General features: G+C 41.0%; 1 protein-coding gene across 1 annotated transcript in view; it reads right to left on the reverse strand.

Moving 5' to 3' along the window:
- Positions 1–659: 659 nt before the first annotated feature.
- ror2 (receptor tyrosine kinase-like orphan receptor 2) overlaps positions 660–18786 on the reverse strand; it is a 47478-nt gene continuing 29351 nt past the window's right edge. Inside the window, exons 3-9 of the mRNA XM_062412360.1 lie at positions 16490–16777; positions 15995–16025; positions 7776–7897; positions 7369–7683; positions 6323–6577; positions 4031–4233; positions 660–3026 (exon numbers count right to left, since the gene is read on the reverse strand). Of these exons, the coding sequence (XP_062268344.1) occupies positions 1569–3026; positions 4031–4233; positions 6323–6577; positions 7369–7683; positions 7776–7897; positions 15995–16025; positions 16490–16777 (2672 nt within the window). The 3' untranslated portion in view covers positions 660–1568. The remainder of the gene's footprint in view (positions 3027–4030; positions 4234–6322; positions 6578–7368; positions 7684–7775; positions 7898–15994; positions 16026–16489; positions 16778–18786) is intronic.

Genomic DNA, 18786 nt, shown 5'->3' on the forward strand with positions numbered 1-18786 from the left:
AATAAGAGATGAGGCTAAATGTGTTCCACTTCCATCTGCTTCCGGATAATACAAATGTGTTTGATGAAGGAATTTCAGCTACAATAGAAGCATAAACTAAGAATTAGTTCCCCTAATTACAAAACACACAATTTTTTTTTGTATACTGAACGCAAACATCCACACATCACTTTTGTTTTCGTTGCCATTTTTCACAAATTGAAAATATGCTTTGTACTCTTAACTTCATATACATGTGTGTATGTGTGTATCAGTCTATTGTATATACTATCATCATGTATATATAAATGGTTATGCTGCAAGATGCTGTGTACTATTTACACACATGCACGCACATGCACAAGCACAAGCACACTGAATAAGAATCTAAAGAATCTAATCTAAAGACTAAAGAGAAGTACAGTATAAAATCCCTTAAATAATTTATTGGTATCAGCAAGGCGGTGTGGCCTAGTGGTTAGAGTGAATCCCTGACACTGAATCCCTAAATGGCCCCTCATGAATGTTGAGTGTACTAATTGTAAGTTGCTTTGGACAAAAGTGTCAGCAAAATGACATGTATCAGCAATAAATGCATTTCTCCCCTTTAAAGTGAAATTAACAAATGATAGCACAGAATTTAATTTCTCTGACTGAAGTGATAGACAACATTTTCTTCATATGACTTTATTGGATACTCCACAGATGGATCTACACAATGCATGGTAAGCAAAAAACTGCAAACAAAGCAGATGTGGTGGAAAGGACATAGTTTTCACACTAGGCTTAGCAATTTCAACAGTAAAGGACAACATTAACAACTAAAATTTTCAAAACCAAAGTACATCAATTAAAAATATAACAACTTGTTTAAAAAAGTATATGTAAAAAGGGTCCACTTCATGGGAAACATGTTGTGAATAAGACCTTTGTCAATGGCCTCAAATGAGATTCAACTAGAGTCTTTGTTCTTATTCTTTTGTTTGATGGCGGTAAGTTACAAAATACATCGTAGAGAACTTCATTAATAACAAAGATACTTTCAAAACTACTATCTTTGGTCATCATACATTCTATTGTTCTATGTCTGTGGCTTTCACAAACCACAAAATAATCACCTCAAAAACAACATCAAATTGTCAAAGGGTGCGCAATTTGCACACAGGCAAAGCCCTTGTCTTCTACCACAGAAACCTGGGTTCATTTCTGGGTTTGTGTAGCAATACCTATGGCTTGAGTGTGCATTCTAATAAACACCACTGGCATTGTGGGAGGGTGGTCATCTAACTTTTTGCTAATTCTTACCAACTGGTAGGCAGGGCTGCCTGTATAGGTGGACTATGCCCTTGTGGCATTCAAAAGAAAAGAAATTGCAATTTAAATTTTGCTTACCCTTTGACAAAGGCATGTAAGAGGTACAAACATGACAAACACTTGGCATTCAAATGTAACTGTCCTATCTAAGAAACCCATAAAAAAAAGTTCCGCAGCATTTCTCCTTTCACTTTACACCGCTCATTGAATTTTCTGGCAAGCAAGCCCAGCTCACATAATATTTTAGCTCCACTGTCCTTCAAACATCACCACACTTATGTGTCTGACAAGCGGACCACCATTTCTTCAGTCTTTGGAGGGTCATTATCACCTAGCAATTCTGTTTCAGGCACTGACAAGTCCTCATTTTGGTCTCTCTCTTCCTCGGTTGCCCTGTCAGCCAAGGCCTCATCAGTGGTCTTCGAGTTCTCATTTAATAGAGCTGCTCGCTCTGTCACAGAGTTGTTGGAGGGGGCAGTGGTGATGTAGCCTGTAGATGTGGATCCACTGCCACTATGGTGGGAACCAGCTTTGGTAACCATTTGGGGTTGGTGGTGCATCTGCTGGTGGGGCATTGCCATGGGTATTTGCATGGGGTAAAAGTTCTGCAGGTATGGGTAAGCTGACATTGGGTGATATCCATTGACAGGGATGTAGAGCTGTTGGGGCACCATTGGCCGATGCATTTGACCCTTCATGGGCATGAACTGGGGCTGATGGAATGGTGAGCCCTTTTTCGGACTTGTGTAGCGGGATGCATTTGCTGTGCTCATGCTGATGTTGCTAACAGGGCTTGTGCTGAGAGAGCTGGTCTGAGTAGTGTTGCTGGTGCCAGAAGTCTGAGCAGAGCTGTTATAGTTAGACAGACTCTCCCAAGAGCGCAGGCGTGTGTGAATGTCCTTGAAGCAAGGTCTTCTTGCTGGAAATTCACTCCAACACTCCAGCATGAGAGTGTAAATCCAAGCTGGGCAGTCATCTGGACATGGCAGTAGCCGGTGGTTGCGAACCATCTCGATCACGTCCTGGTTGGAGTAGCCACAGTACGGCTGCAGACCATAACTGAAAGTCTCCCACAGCAGCACACCGTAAGACCAGATGTCAGAGTTGGTGGAGAACTTGCCATACATAATTGCTTCTGGGGACATCCAACGAATAGGGAAATGGCCTGTGCCCATGAGATTGTAGTAATCGGCAGAGTAGACGTCTCTGAACAAGCCAAGATCAAGTATCTTGATGCTGAGTTTGTCAAAGACGAGGATGTTTCGTGCAGAAAGGTCTTTATGGATCAATTGTTGGCCGGAAAGGTACTCCATTCCAGCAGCAATCTGGGTGATAACATGAAGGAAATCCGCCTGCTCCAAAGTGGACTTGACGGTCTTATCATCATCTGAGCTGCCAACATCTGAGTTTGGGGAGCGCATTACAAGATACTCATGCAGGTCACCAAGGCTGGAGTAGGTGAATATCATGCTCATTGGCTGCTCTTTGGTGACCACACCCAGCAAACTTACTATGCTTTGGTGCTGTATGTGAAAGCGCAGCATTGCTTCATGGCGAAATTCCTCACAGAGAGTGACATCAACCTTGTCTTTCAATGTCTTTATGGCCACCATTTGGACCTGCTCACCAGGAGCAGTGCCATACAGTTGGCCCTTGTAAACCTTGCCAAACCGATCCTCACCAAGCTCCTCCATGAACCGTACTGCTGACATATTGATCTCCCTCAGCTTGGCCTGCAGCAACAAATCAATAAACACAAATACATGTCAGCAAAGTGTATGGCCAACAATAAAGCCTAATGCAGTATGTTAGCACAGGAATACAAATGTTCTTAATTCAGGTGCATCGGTAGAGTATCAAAAACATACAAATCTGCATTGGTGGAAGTGTTGCCTGAGGAACCAATGAAATGATGAACTAAGATTCATGGATCTGACTTTGAGAATCAGGCTCTGATTAGACCTAATATTATCACTCAGAACAGGTTCAGAGGGGGTCTGGGATCCATGTGGTCACATTCTTTTAGTAGTCTGAACATAATTGTGTCCTGAGCCACGTTGAACAAACTAATGAAATGTAATGAAATGTAACTCCCATTCAGCTGACATAATCTGACCAGCTACAGTTTCATAATGAGTCCAAATTATTTTGTAACTTCTCAGTGTTTCACCTACATGTGAAAGAGGTGACACATTCTAATGCTAGGTCTGAACAGAACCTTCGTCACACATCCTAAAGGTTTACCAAATATCCAAACACTGCAGTGGCTTATCATAACCTGAAAAGAGAATTTTACAACTCTCAAAGGAACAATCACTGTAAACTCCATCTTGACAATTCCCAAGTAAAGAGCAGATTCAATCTGTTTATGTCACTGAGTAGCATACCACAAATGCAGGTATTTGATTGATTTGATAATGAACCACAAAACGCAGAGTTAACTGAAATGACAGGGGCCTTAAGGTCTTAAAGTCCAACCTTGCAGGGGATGCATGACTTTAAACCTGGTTAAAAGGACTTTGTTATTTCAACTCCTCTTGTGTTCACATGGAATAGATTCCACACTGAATTTCAGCATAGTCATTTATTTTCCCAGAAGTCTTTGTTAAGAAATAAATAAGACTACTACGTATTTTAATGCACTGCTGATATTGGTAGGGACACTGCTATTCATCAGAATGAATAAAAATGAACAACCCGTTCATCAAAGAGTCTGTGCACTGTGTGTATGCATTACCTGGTGTTTTTGTTGACTGAGGAGAGAGAGCTCCATGTCCTGGCTGGGTGAGCTGCTGAGCTGGCGAGGTGGTGTGTCAGTCAAAGCCTTTTGCTTTGTGCGACACATACACACCAGAAAGAAGAGGCAAGCGATGACCAATGGGATGGCAATTGCAGGGATTAAAATGAACAGTATCTCCTTTCTTGGGTTCTCTGGAGGCTCTGTAAGATATCAGAGTTTAGAGTCATTCTTTGAACAAAAACACTTGTCCTGATTTGACTATTTAAGTGAAAATAATGTCACTGTGGATAATCCCCATTAAAAGCCACATCCTTCCACAGGGTGCAAGACAAATTCCACTCAGTTACATCTGGTAAAGTCTTACTGGAACAAATTTGCTCAGTTCTCTGAAAAGCAAATAAAAGAACTAATGGAAAAAAATACTGGGGGGCCATAGGGACTAGAATAAAAAACACAGAACAGCTTATATTGGCATAAGGTTAAACCAGGATGCATATACAGTGTAAAAAAGGACACAAATCCCTGGGGAACACAGTTCTGATGCATTTCTATACTCTCCAGTCAAATAACCTTATCTTAACCTCTGTAAATTGGCCAAATATGATAGAGGTACTGACAATTAAATCAAGTGCATTGATGGTAAATTGTGAGTTAACTGGTGTCCTAAACCCCAGACTTGCACATCAGTAACATAACTGATATGGTGGTTATGACGTCAGTGGTATTTAATGGAGGCTCTGTTTATTGTAGCTGTGAGCTACCAGCAGAAACACTTATAGAGACACTGTAGGCTATGCAATGTTATTGATTACATGCTGTGCCATCTGTGTTGTACAGTATTCTGTAATGAGCTCATTCAAAGTATACTTTAGTTACCTATAGGTTTCTCAAATAATGAAATATGTAATCTTTTGGCTCTTCAGCTCCACATTATTATATAAATCAGGCCTTTTAATAAGGATTTTTTTTTCATCAAATTATATATAATCATTACTTTATTTTTGTAATATTACAACTTTATCCTCTCAATATTAGCCTAAAACTTTACACGCTAATTTAAGCGGATTTTTTAAAGCCTTTTCTTTCTTCAATATGGCTCTAATACTCTGTTGTAGGAAAGAGACACTTTAGGGAGCCTTCGAAGGTCTTAAGTAAACTTTTGTGTTGACCTTCACAATGTTCCAAGACCTCTTAAAGCGGCCCCAGGTGATAGCCCAGTTTGCTGTGTGAGTGGGCCCTTTGGTCCTTCTTATGAATGAACTATGTACTACCACCAGCAACCAGAACATGCAACACAGGAAGAAGCAGCTTCTAAACCTCAATATCAACCTGTATTCCAAATGGAAATGTGGACAAATTGCTTGAATGTGTCTGAAGGGCCTTTTTGGCCTGTGGGTGGACAGAGGACATCCTTCATTCTACTGTTGCATTATGTTACAAAGCGTTAGGTGAAAAATGACTCACGCCAATGGGCTGTACAGTCCATGCTGCTACCCACAGTCTCTCATTTCATCACCCTTCCATTCTGAAAGAATCCTGGTGGTCTAATCTTAACAAAAGATGATGTCTGAACTCCTTTTCACCCATTGGATGAGTGACAATGATTGAATTAACAGCCTGATCTGGTCAACTCAAGGCAGCAGCTTCTGTTGTTCACACGTGCACTTTTTTTAAAGGTATGACATTCACACACAACCTATCAGTAACACTAAACTGTGCTGCCCCATACATGTTGACAAAAGAACATCCTACATCATAGCAGTTATACACCCACAGCGATAATGTAATACTTTAGTTCACAAAACGTTCCAGTACAGAAGTATTGTTAGAGTAATTTGAATGGTCAAAATGTAGGAACAGATTTACCACCATCAGCTTCCAACATGACTATGGAGGAAATTCTGTCAAACTAAACCATAAAGATTGCGAATGAGAAAACATTTAAACCTTGGCTTTTGCTGTTCTGTTAAGTATGCCTGTGCGAGAAAAGTGCTTTCAGTTGGTCCTATGTTCTGCAGCAGTGTTGACAGTTAAGTGTTTGATGATATGTCAGTCTCAGTTCAGTGTCATATACTGACTCTCACAATGGATACCACTCTGCACTAGCATATATTGATTTGAACTAATACTGCTCTCAATGATGCACTGTAACTACATTGTGTAACTTAGAAATGAAATCCCAATCTGGCAGATTCTATACTCTATACATACTGATGGTATCTCCCTCTTGTTTTGTGTCATTTACTGGTTATTGGTGGTAAAACTGGTCCGACTGGTACTTGGACCTACTGCAGGATTGGATGTCGCACAGGTCCATCCTGTTATGTGGGTCCAAGGTGAAGCACCAGGGGGCCTGCATCTGGCCTCCCGGGTTACGACAGAAGTTGTGACTTCCCCAGAGCTCGGGATATTCCTTGGACAGATGGTGACTGTGAGGGGACTGAGAGCTCCATGGCTGGCAGGGGTGACCAGATCTAGTGATGCTGACTGTGCCCCTGTAGTCAGCCCCACTTTCATTGTAGCAGATGTGGTCTTCGGGGGAATCTGTAAAGCAGACAGTGACACAGTGAGGATACTCAAACATTACGAAAGAGGTGATTTACCTTGTGTACAATGATTGTGGATTTAGCTCAGTGTTTCTGTGCACTTCACGTTAAAAAATTTCACATTTTGGAGCTTCAACTTGCAAACTAATGCTTTGGAAGGAGTATGTCAATATTTAGGGAAAAATACAATTACTCTTTCTAAAACATCCTTAAGATTAAGATTAAGATGCATTTATTAGTCCCAAACACTTAATTTAATCTCTGCTTTTGACCCATCTGGTGCAGGACACACAGAGCAGTGAGCGACCATGTACTGCGCTGGGGGAGTAAGGTGCCTTGCTCAGGGGCACTAGACAGGGTAGGGAGACTCTTTGATTTTTGGACAGATCAATCCAGGCTCGTCTTTTGTTGAGTCGAACCAGAGACCTTCTCTGCCCATAGTCCAAGTTTCTGCCACTTTCCTCAAATTCTATGATTATCCTCAAAGTTGTAAAATAAAAAAATGTCAAACTTAAGTGAACATGGGTTTTGAACATATGGCTAGCTACATCCCTTAAAAATCTGAGTTGACATCGAAGCTGAAGCTTTTACAAACAGTGGTTGGTTGCTTGTTCTTTCGGCTGGATGTGATTCCTCTGTTCTTTTGAGTTGCATCAAACAGGTAAGATAAAATGGTTGATTGACCAACTGCATTTAGTTGAATTGAATTTTTCCTTGATTTTATGAGAAATTTGTTTTAAATCAATAGTAGTAATGCATGTGTGTACGCATGCCATAGAATCTACCTACATGGACCTAGTTTTTCTGGTGGCACTCCTATCCTCATGCAGGACGCAGCATCAAGCGTGCCTGGTCGTGGCAGTAGGTGGCAGTTGGGGAGCTTCAGTTGCATGAGGATCATGGGATTGGATCGGGCGATGGTGTACTCTGCATGGCACAAGTCATTCTCCAGGGCCTCGCACTCATCTCTACAGAGCTGACGGCGCCGGGGGGCCCGAGAGCCTTCGTCACACAGAGGGAAGACGTAGTAGCAGAAGGATGGGATGGCAAACCTGGAGCACTGATCCGACAGGTGGGTGGACGTACCAATCATAGTGAAAGCAGCTTTGGAGAGAAGAAATAGACATCAGGTTGAACTATTTTGAACTTGCCTATAAACGACTCAAGTATGTCAACTAATGTGTGGGTTATCTTACCAGTGATCCGATTTTCGCTCTCCCCCTGCATCTGCAAGGACTCAACATAGATGCTCTGGTTGCCAATGAAGCGAGCGCAGGCGATGCCTCGATACGGCTGGCAGAAACCTTTTTCACGTGACCTAAAAAGAAAAACAAAGGGGTCCAGGTGCAGTGATCAATTGATCACCTACAAGTGTAGTTTAACAAATTAAACAGTTTTTAAACTGCTCTTTCATAACATATCAGTAAGGAGAAGGACAAAGAGTTGAAGTAGCAGTGGCATTGGTCCAAGCCAATGTCAAAAGAAGTGGATGCTGAGGATCCAATCCCAGAACAGCAAAGACACTGCTTATTCAATGGGTACCACCGGAGTACTTCCTACTTGGAGTCAGCACCTTCCACGAAGCATTCAACACCCCGAGACCTCTGCTGAAAGGACGACCTTGTATGGTGTCATCAGTATTGAATTTCCTCCTATACACAACCATCTGCTTTTACTTGAACAGAGAACCATACTAAAGTATGTACAGTGCCTTGCATAAGTATTCACCCCCTTTGGACTTTTCTACATTTTGTCATGGTATAACCACAGATTAAAATTTATTTCATCGTGAGTTTATGTAATGGACCAACACAAAATAGTGCATCATTTGGAAGTGGGGGGAAATATTACATGGATTTCACAATTATTTACAAATAAAAATCTGAAAAGTGTTGAGTGCATATGTATTCACCCCCTTTACTGTGAAACCCCTAACAAAGATCTGGTGCGACCAATTGCATTCACAAGTCACATTTGCAAGTCACATAATTAGTAAATAGGGTCCACCTGTCTGCAATTTAATCTCAGTATAAATACACCTGTTCTGTGACGGACTCAGAGTTTGTTGGAGATCATTACTGAACAAACAGCATCATGAAGACCAAGGAGCTCACCAAACAGGTCAGGGATAAAGTTTTGGAGAAATATGAAGCAGGGTTAGGTTATAAAAAAATATCCAGAGCTTTGAACATCTCTCTGAGCACCATAAAATCCATCATAAGAAAATGGAAAGAATATGGCACAACCGCAAACCTACCAAGAGGAGGCCGTCCACCCAAACTGAAGAGTCGGACAAGGAGAAAATGAATCAGAGAAGCAACCAGGAGGCCCATGGTTACTCTGGAGGATTTGCAGAGATCCACAGCTGAGGTGGGAGAATCTGTCCACAGGACAACTATTAGTCGTCTACTCCACAAATCTGGCCTTTATGGAAGAGTGGCAAGAAGAAAGCCATTGTTGAAAGGGATCCATAAAAAATCCCGTTTGGAGTTTGCCAGAAGCCATGTGGGAGACACAGCAAACTATGTGTGGCGAAAACCCAACACTGCCCATCACCCTGAGCACACCATCCCAACAGTGAAACATGGTGGTGGTAGCATCATGCTGTGGGGATGCTTCTCTTCAGCAGGTACAGGGAAACTGGTCAGAATAGAGGGAAAGATGGATGGAGCCAAATACAGGGAAATCCTTGAAGAAAATCTGATGCAGTCTGCAAAAGACTTGAGACTGGGGCAGAGGTTCATCTTCCAGCAGGACAATGACCCTAAACATACAGCCAGAGCTACAAAGGAATGGTTTGGATTAAAGAATGTTAATGTCTTAAAATGGCCCAGTCAAAGCCCAGACCTCAATCCAATAGAGAATCTATGGCAAGCCTTGAAGATTGCGGTTCACAGACGGTCTCCATCCAATCTGACTGAGCTTCATCTTTTTTGCCAAGAAGAATGGACAAACCTTTCCATCTCTAGATGTGCAAAGCTGGTAGAGACATACCCCAAAATACTTGCAGCTGTAAATGCAGCGAAAGGGGGTTCTACCAAGTATTGACACAGGGGGGTGAATACTTATGCACCCAACAGATGTCAACTTTTTTGTTCTCATTATTGTTTGTGTCACAATAACATTTATTTTGCACCTCCAAAGTACTATGCATGTTTTGTTGATCAAACGGGAAAAAGTTTATTTAAGTCTATTTAAATTCCAGTTAGTAACAGTACATAATGGGAAAAAGTCCAAGGGGGGTGAATACTTATGCAAGGCACTGTATCTCAAATGGTGTTTAGTTTGTCCAGTTTGGGCTATTGTAAAAAAAACATTGCTGCCTCCGTAGAAAGGATCTGCTCCCGGTGTATATCTAAAGTGTTTAAATATAAAGGGTCCATTCTGGGGTAAAGAAAAAAACAATTCATACAATTTTGATGATGATACACTTATTATATTCATTTTCTGCCAATAAAGCCCTTTCAACTCAATCTTCCAAAACAGGACCTTTAAGCCTAATCTTATTTTCAAACTTGGATCTTTGCTAAAGTCAATCATAAGTTATGTTTGTGCAGGACTTAAGTCTCAGTCCACAAAACAAACAGGCTGAGGCCAAAGCACAAAGTAGAAACCAGCTGAGGATGGCCTGGCTGCTCTGCCCTGCTAACAGCACATAGGACGCTAGGAGTCTTTTCTCTTTTCATTACCCACAATAAGATTTACACGGCACACGTAGTTTCATTCAGCTGCTGGTTATAGAAATAAAGATTGACAATGACTCTTGTTGTTCACATTATTCTATTTTAACCAGCATTTGAATCTGGACATTACTGAGTAAGTCTGTTTTGATTTTGACCCCGAAGCTGATATATCTTAGCCTGGATGCCAGACGAACTTAGCCCCGCCCACAACATTTGAGGTCGGGAAGTTTGGTCTGGAGTCGCTCCGTTAGGGAGAAATTATGCCCGGTTCGAAATCATCCGGACCAATCAGATTGTCAGGGCAGGCTTTATACGATGATGGACGGATGATCAACGGTAACGTAATCAACCACGTCATCAAAGTGCCCTTGGGTTGAATTCGTTTTCAACAAACATGCCTGCCGCTGGAGAGCTGAGATGTGTAGATGCTGCCATTGAGTCTGTTTTAGAAGACATCAACAGCGCATTCATTTTGAAAGAGGAACAGAGAACGTTGAGGCGACGCCAAAGCACCGCGCTAATCCCTATCGCGCCGGCGCTTGGCTGTTCACACCGGACACTGAAGCGACGCTGAACCGCCGGGCAGCACTAATAATATCATCCTTTGATCCAGTAGATTAAAAGCATATACTTACTTGTTGCTCCAACATTAAGCAACAGCGTCCCAACATTTGTCTTTCTTGGTGTTGTCTTTATACGAGGATCATTGAACTCACTGTACTTCTCCACTTCAATTATTAATTTAATGTCATCCATGTTGAAGAACTTCGCTGTTTGCTCCCTTAAATGTCGGGTGTCGGGGGTATATTACGTATTCTCCACTCAAGCCTATGTGGAGAATACGTAGCCCCCTCTCTCTCTCTTTTTATCTGTATCACTGCTTGTGTGGCTGTAGTGGATGGGCAGAGAGGGACATTTAATAATGTCATTGGTCAAATTAAAACTCCAGGACAACAGAAGGGGACTTCAAAGTATGGGATGCATATTTGATCATTTATATCATATAAGATATGTCATCAATATAGTTTAAAATCGTTTTTCAGTGTGTCTCCTGGTGCGATACGCTCGCGTCAAGCGCAATAAATAGACTCGACGCCGAAACGATCGCTGCACGGCGCGAGGCAGCCTTGGCGCAGCGCGGTGCTTCAGCCTCCGGTGTGACCAGCACAAAGTTTTAAAATGGGAGTGGATGGGAGCCAGCTGTTATTTGAGGCTTGGCGCTGCGCTGAAGCGTCGCTTCGGCAGCGCTTCAGCGTCCGGTGTGAACCCGGCGTTAGTAAATAACTCACAATGCCTTGCTTAACATACGTCACATACTACGTTGCTCTGATTGGTTGTAGGTCTATCCAATTGAGCGAAGAGGAATTTTATTTCCTGGTCAGTTGAAACACGCCCCATAATCACAGCCCAATGGAGCGGTCTCAGACTCACATTCTGACTAGAATTGTGAGTCTGACAACGTCAGGCTAGATATATCTTACTGGATCCCTTCTTTTCCTGTCCAAACAGGTTTTGAAAGGACCAACTGTAGACCAACTACATCCGCAAAAATAATTTGACAGGACTGCCAGGCCATGTCTGAGGGGTGAACCTGGAGAGAACTAATGTAGAGATCAAAGGAGTGGATCAGCATCATAACAATGCAACAGAGCTAATTTGGTGGGTGATGTTGTTTCAGGTTTATGTGAAGTATGAGCCTGGAAGAACCGAGTCACAGATCCATGACGTTACAGGGTTATCATGCTAACCCACTGCACACTGGGAAGTTTTCATGGCATCAGCTGTGAAATATAGTGTTGACATTGCAATGCAATCTGGCGTGAATGTGCTCCTGTGTGTATTTGGTCACTGCAGTGACCTACTGGTAAAAGTCATGTAGCAAAGGAGCACAAGCTGAGCCTGGTTGAACCTTTGCCTCAGTCTGAGACCCTGGTGAATGATAGAGGCTGCACTTTTCATGCTGGGCTCATGTAGAAATGAACACAACTTTACAGTTGAATCAATATTTTCCTGGACATTTAGGTAGAATTTGAGGAATTTTATGAATAATTGCTATCAGTTGGTTTGTCACACAAATCTATATGAATGAAAACAATAACAGATTCATCTAGAAAAGAATTGGCAGCATTAAATAAGTGGTAGTTTTAAGTTAAGGTATAATTAATAATTCGACAAGGGCACCAGTTAGCTCATACTGATATGGTCACTACCTTACATTGCCATTTCTGCATAACTACACAATGTAAATGATTACCAGCTATTGCTGAACCCCCATACTCCCTGACTCATTAAAGGAGTCACATTGTTGGCTGATGAGATTCATTCAGAAACTGTTGGTCTGACTGAGGACATGAATAAGTTCAGAGCAGGCCTATGCAATCTACTGGCTACTTGTCTGACTGTTGGCTGAGGAATTTATTCTGAGCCTCGTGCTGGTGAGTCAAACCCGCAAGAGAGAGAGAGAGGAAAACGCTGCATGTCCTGCTACCCTCATCACTGGCTGCATCACTCAGTACAGCGCAGCACAAGGTCTTCACCATCTCTAATAGTCAGACAAACTAATGGAGGTAGCGGACATGTCTTTACATGCCCATTTTAGCTTTGGGCAGTCACTTTTAATACTACAAACACATACATTTGCCCTTCTACACTTCTGAGGATTTTGACTTACTACAGTCAGTTGCTAAAAACCCACCTTCCAATACGTTTTACCTCTATAAACCTTCAGCTTGTCTGATAAAGGAAAGTGTTGCTAAGAAAATTCTGAATGTCTAACCTGGAGTCAAACCTAAAATCTGAATCCTTAGACCCATTAACATGATCTGGAACCAAACCTGACCCTAGATCAATGAGGTGAACATACAATTTACAATAGTTCAAGATAGATAGCTCCATAACCCAACTCCTAATGTATTTACTGGTGCTAAGTAGTAACACTTCTCAGTTGAGTTAATATACTGGCGTAATAATGATAAAGAATATAACCAAACATCAACACAAATAAATCACAGGTTAAGAGCCCTATTCCATAAAATAACAACTTATATTTTGTTGTTGCAATACTTGAACAAACTCTATACTGAGCAGAATTATAGGGCTTTCATTTTGAAAAGTTGTTGAACTTGGGTTGATTGCTTAACAGACCTCTGAAATAGCCAACATGCAATGTATGAAAAAATAACACTAACTAAGTCAATCATTCAAGCTTATATTTAAGCCACATATCTGAACAATAGTTAAGACATTTTTTTTTATTTTACGAATAAGATATATATAAGCTCTCCACACAACGTCAAGCACACATACAATAAAAAAGTGACTTGTATATTGTAGAACAGTTTGAGGAGGCTCACTAATATAAGTGCCAAGCAAACAGGTAACGTTTAGAACCAGAACTTTACTACTCTTACTAATTCAAAGAATATGTCCATGCATGGATGTCAATGATGTGTTGCTCCTATGAGCCCAGTGGGGAATTTGGGGCAATGTGGACAATATCAATACATTTGGAATAAACAGGCAAAGAGCTATCTGTAGCAGTGGGGGCTGGGACTCATAAAATTCTGGAATCTCTGCGTGCTGAGCTCAACTCTTTGTTTTTCAAGTGCTGATGAAACATGGAGTTAAGACCTTTTTTATGAACTCTGTGAATCCTTGATGAGGCGTATAAGTGTGTTCTGGGAACACAGGCTGTTTCCATCAACTTTGTATTTCCTAACATCTCAGGATAGTGCAAACAAGACATTATTCAAAGTGAAAGTACAACGAAGGGGTTTTTGGAAGTTTAGCACTAATGTCTAAATTTGGCAATATAATGTTTGTTGTTGTTTGAAGTTTTTAGGGGGTTTAAGAGTTACTGAACTCACTTTTTATGACTGTTTGGTAGCCTGGATGCCAGACGAACTTAGCCCCGCCCACAACATCTGAGGTCGGGAAGTTCGGTCTGGAATCGCTCCGTTGGGGAGAAACTATGCCCGAACAGAAGCTGTTCGGACCAATCAAATTGTCAGGGCGGGCTTTATACGATGAGGGACGGATGATCAACAGTAACGTAATCAACCACGTCACCAAAGAGCACTTGGGCCCCCGGTCTCTTTTCTCTGATGCATTAGATGAACACGCTTCTTCAGCCTTGTCTCCTTCGTCGTCTGTCCATTTTTTAAACACGGGAATGTCGCGTTCCAACTGTGTTATTAAGTTCTTAGAGGAACGACAAATGCTATATGATTTGTTTGATGTGTTGTGGAGTTGTATCCTAAACGGAGAACTTGTTCGTACGTGCATTCACCTTTACGCCGGGTTCACAACGGACGCTGAAGTGAGGCCAAAGCGACGCGTAAGCGTAGCGCCACGCCTTAAATAACAGCTGGCACCCATCCACTCCCATGTTAAACCTTTGTGCGGCTTGAGTGGAGAACTTACACCTGACGCCCCATAATCACAGCCCAATGGAGCGATATCAGACTCATATTCTGACTAGAATTATGAGAATGACAACGTCAGGCTAACTGCTTGGAGAAATCTTTTAGTTTTCTATTTGACCTTTTCCATATACTTCTCACTTTTATCCTGAAGATTAACTAACTTAGAATCGTATGTGATTCAAGGTTTGTTCTGCTAAAGAACACAGTTTTTCTGCTGGATCACACTTTGTTTGCTGATTGAGGATTTGAGCAATGTGCATGGTGAATTTGGTGAGTAATTCAATGAGATATTTTACTTTATTCTCAAGAACTAAAAGATTTAAAACTTTCTAAACTGCATTTCTAATGATTGTTTATTGATTATTTTACATGTTTTCCTTCTTGATTTAATTTTGTGATTGATCACTGCTTGTTATTGATTTTATTTTGATGTACTATTTTAATGATCTATTTCTGATTGTGGCTTGCTAAAAAAACAACTGTGGCCAAATGTCTGGATATATTTATATACAAGCTACTTAAACATTACAAAGGTACAGTTACATTAGGTCCCACCTGTCCTGCTCTTATTTACTTGCAAACAAGGTTAATTTTAAGAAATCAACTTGCAGACTGATATTCTAATGCATCTGATTGCACAAAAACCGAAGCACTATAAAACTATCGCTTTCATATCTCTATGCAAAGATAATACAATGCATGTAAAGGTTGTTTTCAGCATGAAAGGCAGCAAAGCACAGTCATTCACAGTTTAAGGGAAATATACAGGTATTCCACTCATCCCTTTTACACTAGTTTCACTCTCTAATGTTCTCCATAGGTATCATTTGCAGTTTTACTGAAAACCTGGACCAAAACAAATTCTGTTCTTTTATATAATACGTTAATGTAATGAAAGAGGGTTCCTTGGTTAACATTTATGATTGGTTTTTGAATCACTGTTTGGTATAATTGATGCTGCTCATGCATGCACACATAATAACAAATCAACAGCACAGAACCTCTTCAAATCCTCCTAGAATGAAACTTACTTCTCCCTGATTTGATGATTGTAAAATTACTTTTCTGTGCTTGATTGTGATAGAAGAAGCCTATGTTCGATAAAATGTGCCATTCATAAATACCGAAATGGGTAAACTCCAGGATTGGCTTGAGAAGTTACCTGCTGTAGAAAATTGAATAACATTGCAATCAACTTTTTTGATGAAAAGATTCTTAATTTGGAAGGTTCATCTTTTTGTAGCTGTTGGGACATTTATTCACACATAGTCGGACAAACACATGGATCTGTATAAGGTGTTCACTTACGATTCATCTGGGCTATGTGTGGGCATCAGTCCTGTGGAGCCAAAATAACAACATAAGGAAAACATTCAAATTGGGTCAACAAACATAAATGAGGCTCTTTCTGTTTTTGCATTTTCACAGTTCCTCGAGTTGTTTCAGTCCTGACGGCTGACTAACTTAGAAAACAAATGGGATACCCTCTCTCTCCGTTTTTCCTGCAGAAGCACTATCTGTGTCCAGTTAATTGATTTTAAAATGTTTCCATTAAAATAACCTGCCTGGTGTCGAACAGAAGTGTATACTGAAAGTGAATCTAAATGCAGATGGTGTCATTATTCAAACATCATTACATTTATTAATTTATTTCATCATGACAAGGTGAAGCATAAAGGACCGTGTTTCACTTATTCATAATTTACTGTATATACAGTTAGTCAAACAATAAACATTCAACATGTTGGACATATGGTTAAGGTCTAAATTACTTGGTCAATGTATAAGTAATGAGAACCTTACCCAGTTTGACGTACAGCACGCCTGTGGCAGAGATGACCTTGAGTGAGTTGGAGGCAACACACTGATAATAGCCAGTGTCTGTAGTGTCCAGGTCCTGGATGCGGAGCTTTGATCCAGCTTCTGTCTTGCGGATGGTTATACGTCCCTGCTCCTGGACCACAGGGGCGTCATTCTTCAGCCAGCGGATGGATGGTCGTGGGTTTCCTGTCACTTTGCAATGCAGTGTGGCTGTCTGGCCCTGGAAGTGGGTGATGTTGTTGACTTGCTCCTGGAACTCCAGGAAATAACCTTGATGAGATTAAACACTATTGTTAGAAGTTTGAAGGAAGCATTACACCTGGAACAGTGGGGTCTTTAGAAGTGTTCCATTAACAGTGCAGAGTACTATTTCAGGTAGAGACAGCTTTTTTTCTTTCATGCTTCACCATCATTGGCTTGTCCTTCACAACATCATATCATCATGAAGAACAGCACAGCTCTTATAAACGCACAATTAACTTAGGTGACGCGCTCATTCCAAATAGGTTTGCCACCACGTGGACTTCCTCCACCTCCAACAAACAAAAAAACATGAATATAATCGATAAAGAAAATTCACACTCATACATAATGATGTAGTATACCATCATATTAGGGAATAGGCTGTACTTGGAAAGTGGGCTACTTTTAATTTGAATACTTTAATAGTATTTATAATCCAGTACTTGTATACTTTTACTCAAGTTGAAAAGATAATGTGGTACCTTGCTACCTTCACTTTACTTGGGTAAATATGTTTCTATTTATTTGCACTTTTATGTAAGTCGAATAAGTCCTACTAATGAATCCGAATGCAGGTAGTGATTTATTTTTATTTTTCTCACTCTTTTATTTTCGTTTTCCATAACAATGTGCTAAATTAATGGACCAATATAACAACTCCACCACCTACAACTGGTCCCATTTCTTCCACATCTCTCACAGGGTTTAGTTGGACAGTAACAACAGTAGGTGAAATAAAGATGGATAAATGTCTTTTATATTTTGAAAGAGACAAAAAGTAAAGAAAACACAGGTTTACAAGGATGAATATAAAAAACATTAGCAGGACACTCAAGACTGGGCAGTGAGCCACTCACATTCCAATTGGAAAATGACTCCAGAACAGTTTCCTCTCTCTGGAGGCCTGAAAGGTCTCTGGCTACTCACCAACTGTTGATTCAAACAATTCTGCCTTGAAAAAACCTTGGAGTAAGTAATTCTAAAAAAACATTAATATAATTTATTTCCATCAAGATTGATAATAGCGAGAGCTTAGCAACTTACTTCCCTTAGATGAAGAAGCTATATGTTCATCTGAGAGACAATAATGCTGCACTACACCTCAGTAGCATTGAAGGGAAATTGTAACACACTTGCTGCATTTTCAAGATGGTGCTTTGTAGTGACTCTTTGTTTGTCTTCTCGTTTTGAGTGGTGAAGGTTTTTGATCTTGCTAATATATATGAAGTCTTTCTTGAAAAACAGTGAGTGTGTTTCTGGCTGAATTCATAAAATGCAAGTGATGAATCTGTTTTGAAAGGACCCTCAGCACTTCAGCGATAATGCTGGAAAGTTTTTTCCCAGTCCTGTTAGCTATGGACATTACTGAATAAGGACGCGCGCATGCACACACACACACACACACACACACACACACACACACACACACACACACACACACACACACACACACACACACACACACACACACACACACACACACACACACACACACACACACACACACACACACACACACACACACACACACACACACACACACACACACACACACACACACACACACACACACACACACACACACACACACACACACACACACAGCATTTTGAGCAGCAGCCAGGCTCTGGGGTTTACGCAATGGAAAACTGAAATCTGTGCCCAGCTTCCCAGCCTGGCCACAGCATAGCTGTCCACAGCAAGCTGTAGATGAGTGATCTCACAAGGCAGCTCTTTAATTAAAACGTCTTCATCTGTCATTAGGGGATGATTTGCAACTCCGAATGAGAGGTGTCAGGGCAGGGCAGAAAATGAAAGATAAAACAGCTGTCATGCAGCAGTGATTACATCTTTGAATGTATATTGAGGGTAAACTGACCCACAGGAATCTAGTGATAATACAATATCCCCTTCAAGAATTCAAAGTCACTCGACTCCCAAGCTTCCCAAGCAGCACCGACCCCACCATGTTCAACCAACATCTTCACTGAAACCTCAACTCCTCCATCAAATCACAACATCCCAAGAGGCTATCA

Source organism: Platichthys flesus, chromosome 19 (assembly GCF_949316205.1).
Source record: "Platichthys flesus chromosome 19, fPlaFle2.1, whole genome shotgun sequence".
NCBI lineage: Eukaryota > Metazoa > Chordata > Actinopteri > Pleuronectiformes > Pleuronectidae > Platichthys > Platichthys flesus.